The 13,337-nt window shown below is 42.3% G+C and overlaps 2 protein-coding genes across 2 annotated transcripts in view; one reads left to right on the top strand and one right to left on the bottom strand.

The window, feature by feature from the left end:
- The window catches only part of LOC123376341 (teneurin-2-like), a 72,300-nt gene extending 59,959 nt beyond the window's left edge, over window positions 1-12,341 (bottom strand). The window contains exons 1-2 of the mRNA XM_045028259.1: window positions 12,248-12,341; window positions 2,677-2,887 (exon numbers count right to left, since the gene is read on the bottom strand). Of these exons, the coding sequence (XP_044884194.1) occupies window positions 2,677-2,887; window positions 12,248-12,341 (305 nt within the window). The remainder of the gene's footprint in view (window positions 1-2,676; window positions 2,888-12,247) is intronic.
- A 151-nt stretch (window positions 12,342-12,492) lies between these two features.
- The window catches only part of LOC123376340 (collagen alpha-4(VI) chain-like), a 4,519-nt gene continuing 3,674 nt past the window's right edge, over window positions 12,493-13,337 (top strand). Inside the window, exon 1 of the mRNA XM_045028258.1 lies at window positions 12,493-12,586. Coding sequence (XP_044884193.1) covers window positions 12,493-12,586 — 94 coding nt within the window. The remainder of the gene's footprint in view (window positions 12,587-13,337) is intronic.

The raw sequence follows: 13,337 nt of genomic DNA, 5'->3' as shown, positions 1-13,337 counted from the left end.
CTAACTCAGGTTTGTGGATTGCAGTGCTGATCCTGTGATTTTCTAGGCACCTATAAGATACGCTTCATGATGCTCAGCATCTCAGTGCCTAAGTCCCTTAGTGGATCCAGGCCTAAGTGATTTAAGAGCCTAACTCCTATTTTCAAAAGAGACTTATTCACTTAGGGACTAAGCAGCAATTAAACACCTGTGACTGGCCTGCGTCAGCTCACTGAGGCTTGCAGGGCGCGGACTTGGGGGCTGTAAAATGGTGGTGTAGATGTTTGGGCTCAGGCTGGAGCCCTAGCTTTGAGACCCCATGAGTGGGGTGGGCCCCAGAGCTCAGTACTCCACTCCAAGCCCAAATCTCTACAAAACAATTTTTAGCCCCGCAGCCCAGACCCCGCAAACCCAAATCAGCCGACCTGGACTAGCTGCGGCCGTATCTCAGGTCTTTTATTCCAATGTAGATGTGCCTGTAGGGGCAGATTTTCAAAGGTATTTAGGTTTCTAAGATGAAGATAGGCACCTAGTGGGATTTTCAAAAGACCAAAGCAGATTGACTATCAATGAGAGTTACATGCTGAACCTGTTTAGCTTCTTTTGAAAATCTCACTAAGTGCCTATCTTCATCTTAAGGTCCCTAAATACCTTTGAAAATCTGGTCCTGAGTAAGTTAAGTCCCACTGATTTTCACTTTTGAAAATTTTATCTTAGGTGACTTGCAGCAACATTTTTAAAGCAAGTCTGGGATTTTCAAAGGAGCCTCACTGACTTGGGCACCCAAATTCAATCGAAATTGGGCACCTATTTTCCTTGGGCACTTTTGAAAATCCCAACCCATATCCACAAATGTACATTGAGCTATTTCTAAGTTAGAAGCTTGGAGAACAATACATTGGTTGCTTTTTAACTTGTGATTTTTTTTACTGTTTTTATTGTTGAGTAGGAATTGTTTTTATAATTATTAACCCCTTGTCCTTTCACTAAAATTTATCCACACAAGCCCAAATTTAATTTTCCTGACTTGAACAAATAGGAATTGACAGTGAAGGTAAGCCAAAAATGAAATTTCAGACTTCCTGGCCTTAGACTTTGCAAGACCTACAGTTTGTAACATGGGAGACTGAGCACAGGCTCCTGCACTACTGAGACATAACGTGTAAGGAGAGTTAAAGTGGTAAAGCCTTTGGGATAGATTTTTAGCATTAACTTTAACCCTCCTCCAATTTGTCAGATTGTGTCACCATGTAACAAAATACAACTAGATATTCTAAACCATAAAAGCTAAGAGAAAGGGTAAATACTTATTTCAATTTTACATTTTAAAGTCTGACCCTGACTGAAGTCATGCCATTTCTACTGATGTCAATGGAAGTTCTGGTTAAAATTAACTTTTGGCCTGTGGACAGGATAGCTGCACTTACACTTTGTATGAGGCACCATGGCTCAGTGGATAAGACATGGGATTGAGAGTCACAACACCTGGGCTCTTTTGTCAATTCAGCCACTGAATTGACCATATCCCTTCTGGATATGTCACACAGCTTGGTGCATTAGCTGATTGGTTTCTGCTCTTGGCCTGTTTTTCTCCTTATGCACCAATAAAGCAAAAGGCAATGTTTAGTAGTATTTACAGAGTTGGTCAGTTAATGTCAACAAACATTAAATTTACAGAAATATTTTTCGTTTTTTGGACAGGTCACTTATTAATTGCTAGGGTTTTCTATGTCACCCATTGCTGTAGTATCTGAGCAGCACATGGATATAACAATGCTTTGTTTGGTACATAGGGAAATATTATCTCTACTTTATAGATGAAGAAACTGAGATACAGATACATTTATGACTTGCCCAAGATCACCCAGGAAGTCTATTGAAGAATCAGGAATGAAAATCCAGTTCCCTGATACCCAGTGCCGTGCATTAGGCACAAGACCAGATGCAGCTCCCTCTTCAGCTTTGACTTGGAAGATATGAACATAATGAATATATTCATCAATTTCTTAAAGATTCCCTATGAAGGGCTAAAATGCAGACACATTTGAATAATATCTGTAAATAGGAAAACAGGTTTTTTTAATCTTATGGGGCATCACATATAAATGAATGATGAATTGGCTTTTAGATTATTTATAAATAAAGAATTAGGAAATAATGCAGAGCAGGCCCAGAGCTTAAAAGAAAGAGGAAAACAGAGATAATATGATGGTCAGCTAAAAGTAAAATGGATTTATATAATGAATAAATGAGAAACCAAAACAAAGATATCTAATTTACTGTAATTTATCTTTAAAAAAATCTGACTTAATTATTCCAAAGTTGTGTTTCAATATTTGTCTTATTCGTACCACACAAAATACAACTGTCCTGTTAATTGAAAACTAATATCCATTTCGTCCCTCAATGTAAATCCTAGAGTTCTCATGCGTTAAAATTCCAGGCTACTCCTTCTCAGTATAGAGAACTTAGTGTTAGACTCTGCCAGGGTGATAGAACGCAAAGTGTAATGTTATGAAATAAAGGCAATATTAATAAATTGTGACAGAATGCCCTCAGTAGGATTGTTCCCTGAGACAGAAACAGATATAGCTGCTGAAAGCACCATTTCACGTTAAAACATGAATAAAATCTCTAGGAGGGATGTTTCCATGCAGTGTACCCAGGCTGATGTAATGAAATATTTATAGCTGCTACCTGCTGTTGAAGGGATTTTCTCCTGGAATTATATGAGTGCTGTCCTTCCCCACTAAGAGCTTGATTCGATCATAGAATGACTTCACAGTTGGAGAACCAGAGTGGCTCTGTTGTATGATGTCAAGAGGATCACGTGAACCACGGCACAGCAGGCTATTCTGACACGTAGACTGGAGACAGCAATCTGGATCCAGGCAGTCAGTGAGGCCATCTGAAAAGGGGGAACGTCAAAGTTAAGCCAGCTGTACTGTGCTACCAAATAATACTTAGTGCACATCTTCAAAGCACTGGACAAATTTTAACTGCTTAATCCTTGCAACAGCTCAGTGAGGTGGGGTTAAAGTCATTGTTCTCATTATATAGATGGGAAAGCTGAGGCTGAGACACTTTTCTCAATCAACTCTATTGATTTTGATGAGGTTAACTTGGGGAGGGCAAATTTTTGGCCCTAGGGCCACATCTGGGAATAGAAATTGTATGGCAGGCCATGAATACTCACAAAATTGGGATTGGGGTGTGGGAGGGGGTATGGGTTCTGGTTGTGGGTGTAGGCTCTGGGGTGGGGCCAGAAATGAGGAGTTCAAGGTGCAGGAGGGGGCTCCAGAGTAGGGTGCAAATGGGGGGTGAGGGATCCGGCAGGGAGTGCAGGCTCTGGGGTGGGGCTGGGGGATTTGGGCTGGTTTCAAGGGGTTCGGCGGGTAGGAAGGGGATCCAGGCTGGGGCAGGGGGTTGGGGTATGGGGAGAGGCTGTGGGATGCAGGATCCAGGCAGTGCTTACTTCAAGCGGCTCCCAGAAGCAGTGGCCATGTCCCTCCTCCAGCTCCAAAGAGGAGCCGCGGCTAGGTGGTTCCTACGTGCTGCCCCATCCTCAGGCGCTGCCTCTGCAGTTCCCATTGGCTGCAGTTCCCAGGCAATGGGAGCTGCGGGGGCAGTGCTTGGGACAGGGGGCAGCGTGGAGCCCCCGGCTGCCTCTACACATAGGAGCCGGAGCGGGGCCATGCTGCGGCTTCCGGGAGCTGTGTGGAACAGCCCCCGACCCTGCTCCCCAGCAGGAGCGCCAGAGCGGGGCAAGCCCCAGACCCCACTCCCCAGCAGGAACTCGAGGGCCAGATTAAAACGGCTGGCGGGCCGAATCTGTCCCACAGGCTGTAGTTTGCCCACTCCTGGGTTAACTGCTTACCTACACTAGTGTAAGCGAGAGGAGAGTCAGGGCCAGCGAAGCTATGCAACTTCTTTGAGGACTCATAGCGGCTTAGAACAGTCAAACTGAACAAAGGACAGAGGATCCAGGGACATCTTTACTGACCCTTTGTGTTGCTGGGTTTTCACTTTTGCTTGTTGGAGGATCTGCTGTGGGTTTTACTTATTTTTTTGGAGGAGAGCGCAAATTGGGAATATTTGCATGACCCAATCAAAAGAAAAATTATATTCTCTGCCTAATTTGCCAATTTATGAAAAAATGGTGATGGGGCTGCAGTTGGGATGCTTCCCTTCAAACATTCAATTCTCTCCTTCCCCTTCCTCGACAAATTTGAACTGTTAGGCAACAATGTGCTTGGATAAGAAGGGCTCAATCATGCTATTGTTGAGTTCAGTCAGCAGGCTCTATACTATGTCATCCATCTCACCTGCCCTTAAGAAAATGCTAATCTATTTAGCAGCAGCAGAAATTAGAATGGAACCTTCAACTGGGAGACAGTTACCAGCCATGCATATTAATTTGCTGAGTTAAAGTTGGCCCGACATTTAAAATACATTGTAACATAATTTTAGGCATTACCCTTTTCATTTGGTATAACTAACCTAATTGAAATGTGTAATTTTATTAGAGTTCCAGTGTAATTTAGCTATTGTCCAATTGTTTTAAAATATTACCTTCCTTTTAGCGAACAAATGAGAAAGTTGCAGTTATTTACTGATGTAAAATTATGGAAACTAGCCACTCAATTTGGAATACATTTAAGCTTGTAAAATTTCAGGTAGACTACTTTAATTTCAGAAATTCTCCCTCATATTAGAAATTTGGACAGCACCATAGGAAGCAATGAATGGCTTGGAAACATACTGAATAATTGGGTGAGTTAAGACCACATAATTATTTCCTTATAGTAAGACAGAATGAATATCCCCAAATCTTTTATCTTTTACCAAATTTTTGATATACAAAATGACTGACTGTATCAGGAGTAGAGGGGTCCTATTCAGAGCTCTGAATTTTGCAATTAGCATCTTAGGTCCCATGGATTGTGCTTGAATTGAGTGATGGCAACTGCAATCAAAATGACTGCTTCTGATTTAAAAATAAAACTGCTGAGGTACGTTGGCAGTGTTTTCATTCAGCATCCATGGAAACTTCTTAAGTTAGATGAACTCCCTTGTTGTTAGAGCTATAGATTTCTTTAAGGTCAGCGGCCTGTTCACATTAGGAGCCCCATTCATCTTGGAGCCCCTTCCATCCTGGAGCTGGGAATTTTTTTTTCTGCAGTCCATTTACCACCCACTTTATATAATCAATGGGAGGACATCGTTGGGTTCAGATAATAACTCAAGACAGTTTTCCTATTAAGCTTTGAGCCTTTCTTCCTCAGCATCCTGCTCTTTCTGGGTTTGTGACACCTTCACAACCATGAACTTAAAATTCTCTACTGTTTAGTTTGCTCAGTGCTTTTATTCAGGCGACTGTCAGTCAAGAGAATCCTATCAACACATCTGAAATAGCAGAAGCAAAACATAGGATATAAATTACTCCCATCTACAAATTTACATTTACCTGCTCAAGCTAGTGCACATTTTTGCTATGCCTGTTATTATATGTGAGCATATGTTATGTCTATAATGACCTCATCATGCAGCATGATTATGGGCTGCTGCAACCGAACACTTTTGACGACACCGTGAACTTTAAATTGGCACACCAATCTCCCAGTGGCCTGTCAGTCATGAGAATCACATCTTTATGCCAGCAAGCCCCCTTGGATATAGTCTGACATTGCAATCTTCAGTAAATTACCCTGTCACTGCCAATCTTACAGTTATCTCGCAAACAATCAAGCAGGCAATCAAACTGTTCTGAATTGCCAGTTCAGGACCTGGGAGGCTAGAAACATCTCCATCCAATACCAGTGAGAAACATGCATATTATTCCTTTGACAATGGATGATTTTATATCTCTCTCTATCTCCATCTCTCTATCTAGCGATAGAGAGGTGTGTGTGTGTGTGTGTACGCATATACCCTCCCCCAGATGTTTACACACTTAGAGCCTCAAAAAGGGCAAATGTGTGCAATAATTTAATGTAAAATTTAAACCTAATCTCCTTGTCTTTGACATCATACTGCTTTTTAACATTTCCCAATTTACTCCACCTCACAATAAATTTGAGGAGAATAAAAGCTCCTTTAAATAAAACACAGCTAAATTACAGCATTACATGGCAGTATACAATATACATAATCTTTAATGGTAATTTAAAGGGAATTTAAACACTGCTAAACATCCCAGAAGTTAACTACAGCCCACTATTCTCATCATGTTAATTTATTATGCTCATTATATTAATTCAGATATGTTAGTAACCACATCTATGGAAGCAAGGACACTTCATTTAATTAAGATGATCATGATGGTCCCTTCTGACCTTAAAGTCTATGAGTATTTTAGATCAGTGTGAAGCTTTGTGACTGGGAGGTAACTCTAAACTTGCATTACCCAAAGAGATAGATCTAAGTGGATCTTAGTGCACAAAATATACTGTTGTGGGGGAAAAATACAAAACCCATAAAAGTATGTGAAAAAAAGAAACAACAAAGCATCTCAAAATCTATACATAGGCTTAGTTAGATCAGGCCCAGAGTACAGCTTCATCACACAAATCTAAAACAGTAAGTTTAAATGATCTCATTTCCAATGATTTGGGGGTAGCAACAGTTAGCAAATTTTAGGACATCCTCCATATCAAAAATCTGGGTGTCTAAATTGAAGAATTTATAGAAAATGTATCAAAACATGATGAGAAGAAAAAACATGCGCACACTGAAAACAAACACATGTAACTGGACAAATTCTGCTGTCATTTACACCTGTGCAACTCCACCTAGAAACACGGTCCCCGTGTAGAGGATAATGTCAGGGGGCAGGGTGTCAGGCCATGTGTCCATCTGTGTTGTTGAGCCCAGGCTGTTAGAATGGCCCCTTGAGGCTCTGAGTTCAGGCTGCTTTCTATATTACACTGGGGACTGGCCCAGTATGTAATAGTGGCATAACTGAAAGTGGTGTAAAGCCACCTTTGCAACCCCTTATAAATTGTGCTGGGTGCAAAACGCCAGACAAATTGCATTTCTATTCTATTTATGCCAAAATTTGCCATCCAGACACCTCATTTCATAACTATTTGCATTTACAGGCACAACTGTGTAATTAATTAATTTGTTTTTGTTTCCTTTAATGACATTTAAACTGGAACGGGAAAGTTTGTCTGCCTCTGCCATATAACCAGTACAACAGTATTAGTTAGTTCCTAAAAAAAGAGCTTTCATAACAACATACTCTTGCAACACAAAACTCTGCAATGAACATTTTCTTTGTTTCTATTACAGATTAGTTTGAGTTGTTTTAAATGTATGTTCCAGAGTTTTGATGGGTTCAGGACCTTCTAGACAGGACTAAGCACTTTTATATTGTTAATCCAGTGACAGAAGCTTTAATTGGTTTCACCCAGGCGGTGTTTCTCTTCACAACAGACATATCAGAGATAAAGTGGATGCAATGACTTTTAGCAGAGTTCTGAACCGCTCTTACCTACACACCAGGGGAAACTACTGTATCTGGGTGTCAGCATGATGCTGCATCCCTTCCAACAATTTAAAAGTCAGAGTGAAATAACTGAAAGTACTCTTGACTTGGCTTTAACCTGGAGAAGAATGAAATAGGAAACTGATTTGATTTAAACTGGCAGCACAAGATTAGCTCTTCATTGCTACTCTTGAATATTCGGATTATCAAGCCTTTTTAACAACAGATTAACTGACAGGGTGTTCATTTTAAAGACTTAACTTTTTGTTAATGAATTTGCCCATTTATTTGCCTATTGTTAGATGATGCATATGCATTATTACAGATTAAATGCTTTGATCTAGCCCTGCTGCACAACAGCAGAATTTTAAAATATTAACTTGTGCACTTGTGAATTTTGAATTTCTGGAGCAATTAGTTATTTTTTCCTCTTGATCACAGTTTCCATATTACAAGACCTAAAAAGTGCACAGCAGAGATATCTTCTTCCAGGTGGGCTGCCGACACATTTGTGACCCCTCACTGTTCCTTTCTCTTCTCTTCTGAGTGATATTTCTGATTACAAGTGGTACAGAAGAGCCATAATGACCCTCAAGAATTGCTTTTACATACCTGTCTGCCCTCAGATACTGAGAGAGACAATGATGCTCCAACAATATTCTCGCAAGGTGCTCTCACAAAAATTATTCCCCTTATTCTATGATAAATTGTCCCTTGGCCATGTTGACTATTGGCTCTTGATTATGGCTTCCTGGCCATGTTCAGGTTAAGGCCTGGCAGGACCCCCTTCTTCTGCTACAGCCCCTTTCTGCCAACTAGGCATCTGAGTAGAGTTAACTTTTGCACTACTACAGAATTCCACATCACTGGAATTTACATCACTTTGCCTTTATACCAATCATCCAATTTCTGTGCTTATGTGAGTTGGCACAGAATTTTGCCCTGTAGGGTGAAACTACAATAGATGACTGAGGGCAAGGAAAGAGCTGCAAGGACCTTACAATTTTGTCGTGGAAGATTTACTGCCCTAGAACACATATGTAACAACGAAGTCCTGTATTGACACATAGAAGAAAAATGTTGGTTGACAGAAGGTTGAAAGAAGACAAGAAGAAGATTGTTTTCCTTATCCAGGGCTCTCCCATTTATCACAAAGCCAAAATCACAGAGACAAACTCAATCCTACTGAAATTGGTGCTTTGGCACTAGGAGCTGGAGCATAGAGACATTTAAGTTTTCATGCAAATATGTTAGTGGTGGTGATAGCTTATGTCTTGCTGACAGTCAATACAAAATGTATAGCATTCAGGCCTTGAAAGAGAGCTCCTAAGGTCACTCCTGGCTCTGACTCAGACAAAACAATTTTCCTTTCTTAGATTCAAGAATAATTAACAAACTCAAGTGTGTGCATGTGTATAAAATGTCTATATGGCACACATATATAGTTATTGGTCAGTTAGAATAAGGTTTAGGGCCAAATTCTCTGCCAGTGGAAATGGGCAGAACTCCATTGAAATGTATTGGGTGTATCTCAGCTTGAACAGGACAAAAGTGATAGCAGCTGAAAAGAGGAAGCACCTAGAGAAGGACCTGGGGCCTGTGTCTTCTGGCTCTATTGAGGGAGTTTGCCCTTTGCCAAAATAGTTTTCATGCAGTCTCAATGCTTTACTAGGTCTACCCCTGTTCCTTGATTCTCAGCTAGAGGTCTTTTCTATCTATGCCTAACCAAGAGCCTATCCTACGGTCATCTATGCCTTTGCCACCGAAAGTCTGGATTACTGCAATACATTGTGCCTATGGCTTCCCTTGGAAACATCAGCCAGCATAGAATGATGCTCTGTGTCCTAACTGGGGAAGCCTGCTATGAGCATATCACACCTGTCCTCCACACTCTGCCCTTACTACTTGTAGTTTTCACTTCCACATAAAATTCAAGATGTTTGTTATGTTTAAACCCCTATATGGTCTGTGACCAGCCTACTTGAGAAAAGGAAATTATAGCAACGAGTTTGTTGAGATAAGTGATCCAGATCAATATTCTCTATAAGTATTCATGCACTCTGTGTGCCTGGGACCAGATATTATTCAATAGCAGTGTCCATTGGTACACACCTGCACAGCACACCTCCTCGGATTGTGGACTGAGGGCACAAGGGGTGGCAGAGACTGCCTCAGTTCCTACTCTACCAAGAATCATGTGAGGATCCAAAGCATGGGGGAAAGAGGCTGGGTTTTGAATACCTATAGGGACCACACATTTTGAAGAACTCCAGTTACTATTAGGTAAGTAACTTCCCTTTCTTCTTCCAGTGCTGGTCCCTATGGGTGTTCACTATGGGCAATTCCAAAGCACTTCATATTTAAGAGGAGGGTTTGAGAAGATATCTGGCACCACAGTTGGCAGCACTGCTGAACCAAAGTGTATGGGGAGATTTTGGCAAACCAGTGAAGTGCCTGAAACCATTATTGCTTATTGATAAAAGCAGCCAAGTCAGCGGGCTGTAAATTGGCCACGAAGCAGCCTCAGCTTAACCAAGGCAGGAGGGGAGGGGGCTTGGGGTGACACAAAAAGGGCAGCTTGACCCTGCGTCCTTCCTGATAAGAATTGTGTTGAAGTTGCTAATACATGCATTTTAGATGCGCAGGATGTGCCCTCAGGAATGTCTATTGGGGCCTCAAGGCTGCAAACTCTGGGAAAAACCCACACCTGGTTAATCAATAATCAGAAACCTCTTGCTTGACCACTGAAACTGTCTGCTTAACAAGTTTTCTTTAAGGGACTTGTCGTATTACTAATGTATAAATAAGGGAAAAAAGTTTGAGGTAGTTGGACTCTTCTGGACTCTCCTTCCGGATACATTGGCAGATGGAAGTTTGGCCAATGGAAGCCTGTCGCTGTGTCACTCGAGAGCCACACTCAGCTTCGGTAATTATCGAGGGTTGGGGGTGTTTTCCTAACCTGTTGCGGATGTGTGTAACTGCTTGAGACTAAGTAAAGTTTAGCTTTAAATGAAAGCACTCATGTGTTGTCCTGTTTGTGCCAGCCATCTATTGGTCGGATGGCTGTGTCCCCCGTGATTCATTTCCTGACACCACCTCGCACAGAGTAAAAGTTACCAAGAGCTTTGGATTGAAAGGACCCCGGGTAACAAAAGAATGCATCATCTGCTGATTCTTGAGTTAGGGCACAGTGCCTGGTTAATGTTTGGACTGAACTCCAAGTGGCTGCTCTGCAGATTTCATAAAAAAGGACACCTTGCAGTGATGCCATGAGGCAGCTTGCGCTCTAGTTGAGTGAGGTTTGATGCCACACAGAGGAGTTTCTGCAAGCTGATAACATAGGAGGATTCAGCCCAAGACCCACTCCGAGAGTCTCAGAGAAGAGACGGCATCACCCTTCAGTCTCTCAGCAAATAAAATAAACAGCTGAGGAGGTCTTTGAACTAGTTTTGTCTGATCCAAGTCAAAAGCAAGGGCCCTTCGAATATCTACAGAGAGTAAACTCCTGCCATCTCTAGTGTTGTGAGGTTTGATTCAAATGGAAGTCTGATGGGACCTTGAGACTTAGGATGTAGCTGGAGGGATACCTTGTCTCTGTGAAAGCGGATCTACCATGAGGGCACAAAACTCACCTACCCTCCTAGCTGAAGTAGCTGAAGTAACTGCTGTCAAGAATGTCACCTTCATCAATAAATACAGGAAAGAGCTGGAAGCCAAGGGTGGCCTCAGAAGTGCTGCTTGTTCTAAGTTCAGATTTCAGGAGATGTAGGTCGAGATAGGGGAAGGAAAGTTCTGACAATGCCTATAAGGAATCAGGCTGTCACGGGTGAGTGAAAACAAAATAGCTTTCTCTAGGAGGGTGAAGTGCATTGATTGTTACAAGATGCGCTCTCTATGAGCTGCTCAAAATCCCAGTGCCTTTAGGGAGAGGAGATAGTTCAACAGGGACATTCTGACTCTTCTGGAGAGAGGTAATGTTTATGGCACGCCAGGATGTGGGAGAGGCCAGGTGCAGGTCCAGGGTGAACCAAAACTGGCAAGGCCACCATATGCTATTAGAATTACTGTGCTCTGGATCTTCTGGAGGCATGAGGGGGATAGGAGGGAAGGCATACAATAATGGTTCTGACCATGGATATAGGAAGGCATCCTCCCTGGAGTCATGACCCTGGCTGGAGTGAGAGCATAAGCTCAGCATTTATTTTCTTGGGTGGCAAAATGGATCCAGGATGAAAATCCTTGAAGAGTGGTCTTTGTTGAAATTCTTACTGAGCTTGTCATGACTCCTGCAATATGTACTGCTGAAAGGGTGATGTTGTGCTAGATGCACCAGTTCAATAGGTGGATCACATCCCTGCACGGTGGTGGGGACCTTGCTCTTCCCTGCTTGTTTATATAGTAAACAGCAGTCATGTCTGACCTGATCTGGATGTGAGTAGACTGAATGATGGGTAGGAAGTATCTGCACTCCTTGCTGACAGCCCGTAGCTCTAGCAGGTTGATATGTGTTGTGGTTTCTTTGAGACCTCTTCCATTTGGTTCTCCAAGAATTCAGTCCAACTCCAGTCTCATCTCTCAGGTTCCTTCATTAGGGATACAATGAAGCTACACTAAGTCGATCAGACTCACACATGGGGGTGATTATAGGGTGTACCACACATCTAAAGTTACACAGAAACCCTCTTCCTTTATACACATTTACACATCACATTGACTATCCACTGTTATCACATGTTTTTGCAGTTGGCTTAGGTACTTTGTAGAACTCAATCCCTGTACAGCATGTTCTGTCAATGCACTGTCCATGTACAATTTTTCTCTCTATCTCATCTTTACATTCCTGACTTATCTGATCTACTGTTCTCTTGTCCATTGTAAATGGTTTCCTGGGTGTTCTCCCTTACCTTAATTAGCACAGACATTCTGTTTTCAGCCTGCTGATCTATTTACCTCCCTGTTCTTGACTCCCACAAAATGAGGCCTCCCCTTATGTCCAATTACTCATGTCAAGCCACGCCTACAATATGGAGTGTGGACTCCTGAGGGATCCACAAGCCTTGGGCTATGTGATCATCCAGATGTGCTCCCCAACCCAGAAGAGATGTGTTGGCAATGAGTGTGAGGGCTGCGGTGGATTTGGGCATTGAGATCCCCCAAGGCTAGAAACCTGTACAGTGGTAAGCATGTTTTGGCCATGGTTCAGTCCAGGGCTGCTCCAATAAACTCCATAGTCCATGTAGGTGTTAAAGCAGACTTTCCTGGATAGATCAAGTAGAGTGGTCATTGCTATCTGTACTTTTTTGATGGGACCGGCCCTTGTGCAGCCAGTCACTGAGGTAGGGAAATATGTGAAAGCCAAGCTTGCAGAATTGGGCTGCCACCATTGCTATGAATTTTTGAAAGGGCCTGTTGGTAGCCCAAAGGTGATTATCTAGTACTGTAAGTGGTCTGTGCTCACTGTAAAGGCCAATTGTATATTGATGTGGGAAATGTACATCTTTCAGATTGAGAGCCACAAACCAGTTGTTCATTCAGTGATGGGATTATGACAGCCAGTGTAAACATTCTGAATCTTGTGTGGCAAATAAGACATTCAATTAGCAGAGGTCTAGGATTGGCCTCCACCCCCCACCTTCTTCTGAAGAAGGAAGTACCTGGACTAAAATCCCTTCCCTCTGTATTCAGGAAGTACAGACTATATGGCTCCTAGCAGGATCAAGGAGTTCACTTCCAGTATGAGAATCCTCTTGTGAGAAGGGTCTCTGAAGGAGGATTGCAAGGGTGTGTGTGTGTGATAAAGTACAGATAGCAATGACCACTCTACTTGATCTATCCAGGAAAGTCTGCATTGGGAGGTGGGGTGGACAGG

Source organism: Mauremys mutica, chromosome 8 (genome assembly GCF_020497125.1).
Source record: "Mauremys mutica isolate MM-2020 ecotype Southern chromosome 8, ASM2049712v1, whole genome shotgun sequence".
NCBI lineage: Eukaryota > Metazoa > Chordata > Testudines > Geoemydidae > Mauremys > Mauremys mutica.
This window is presented reverse-complemented; position numbering and strand designations above follow the sequence as displayed.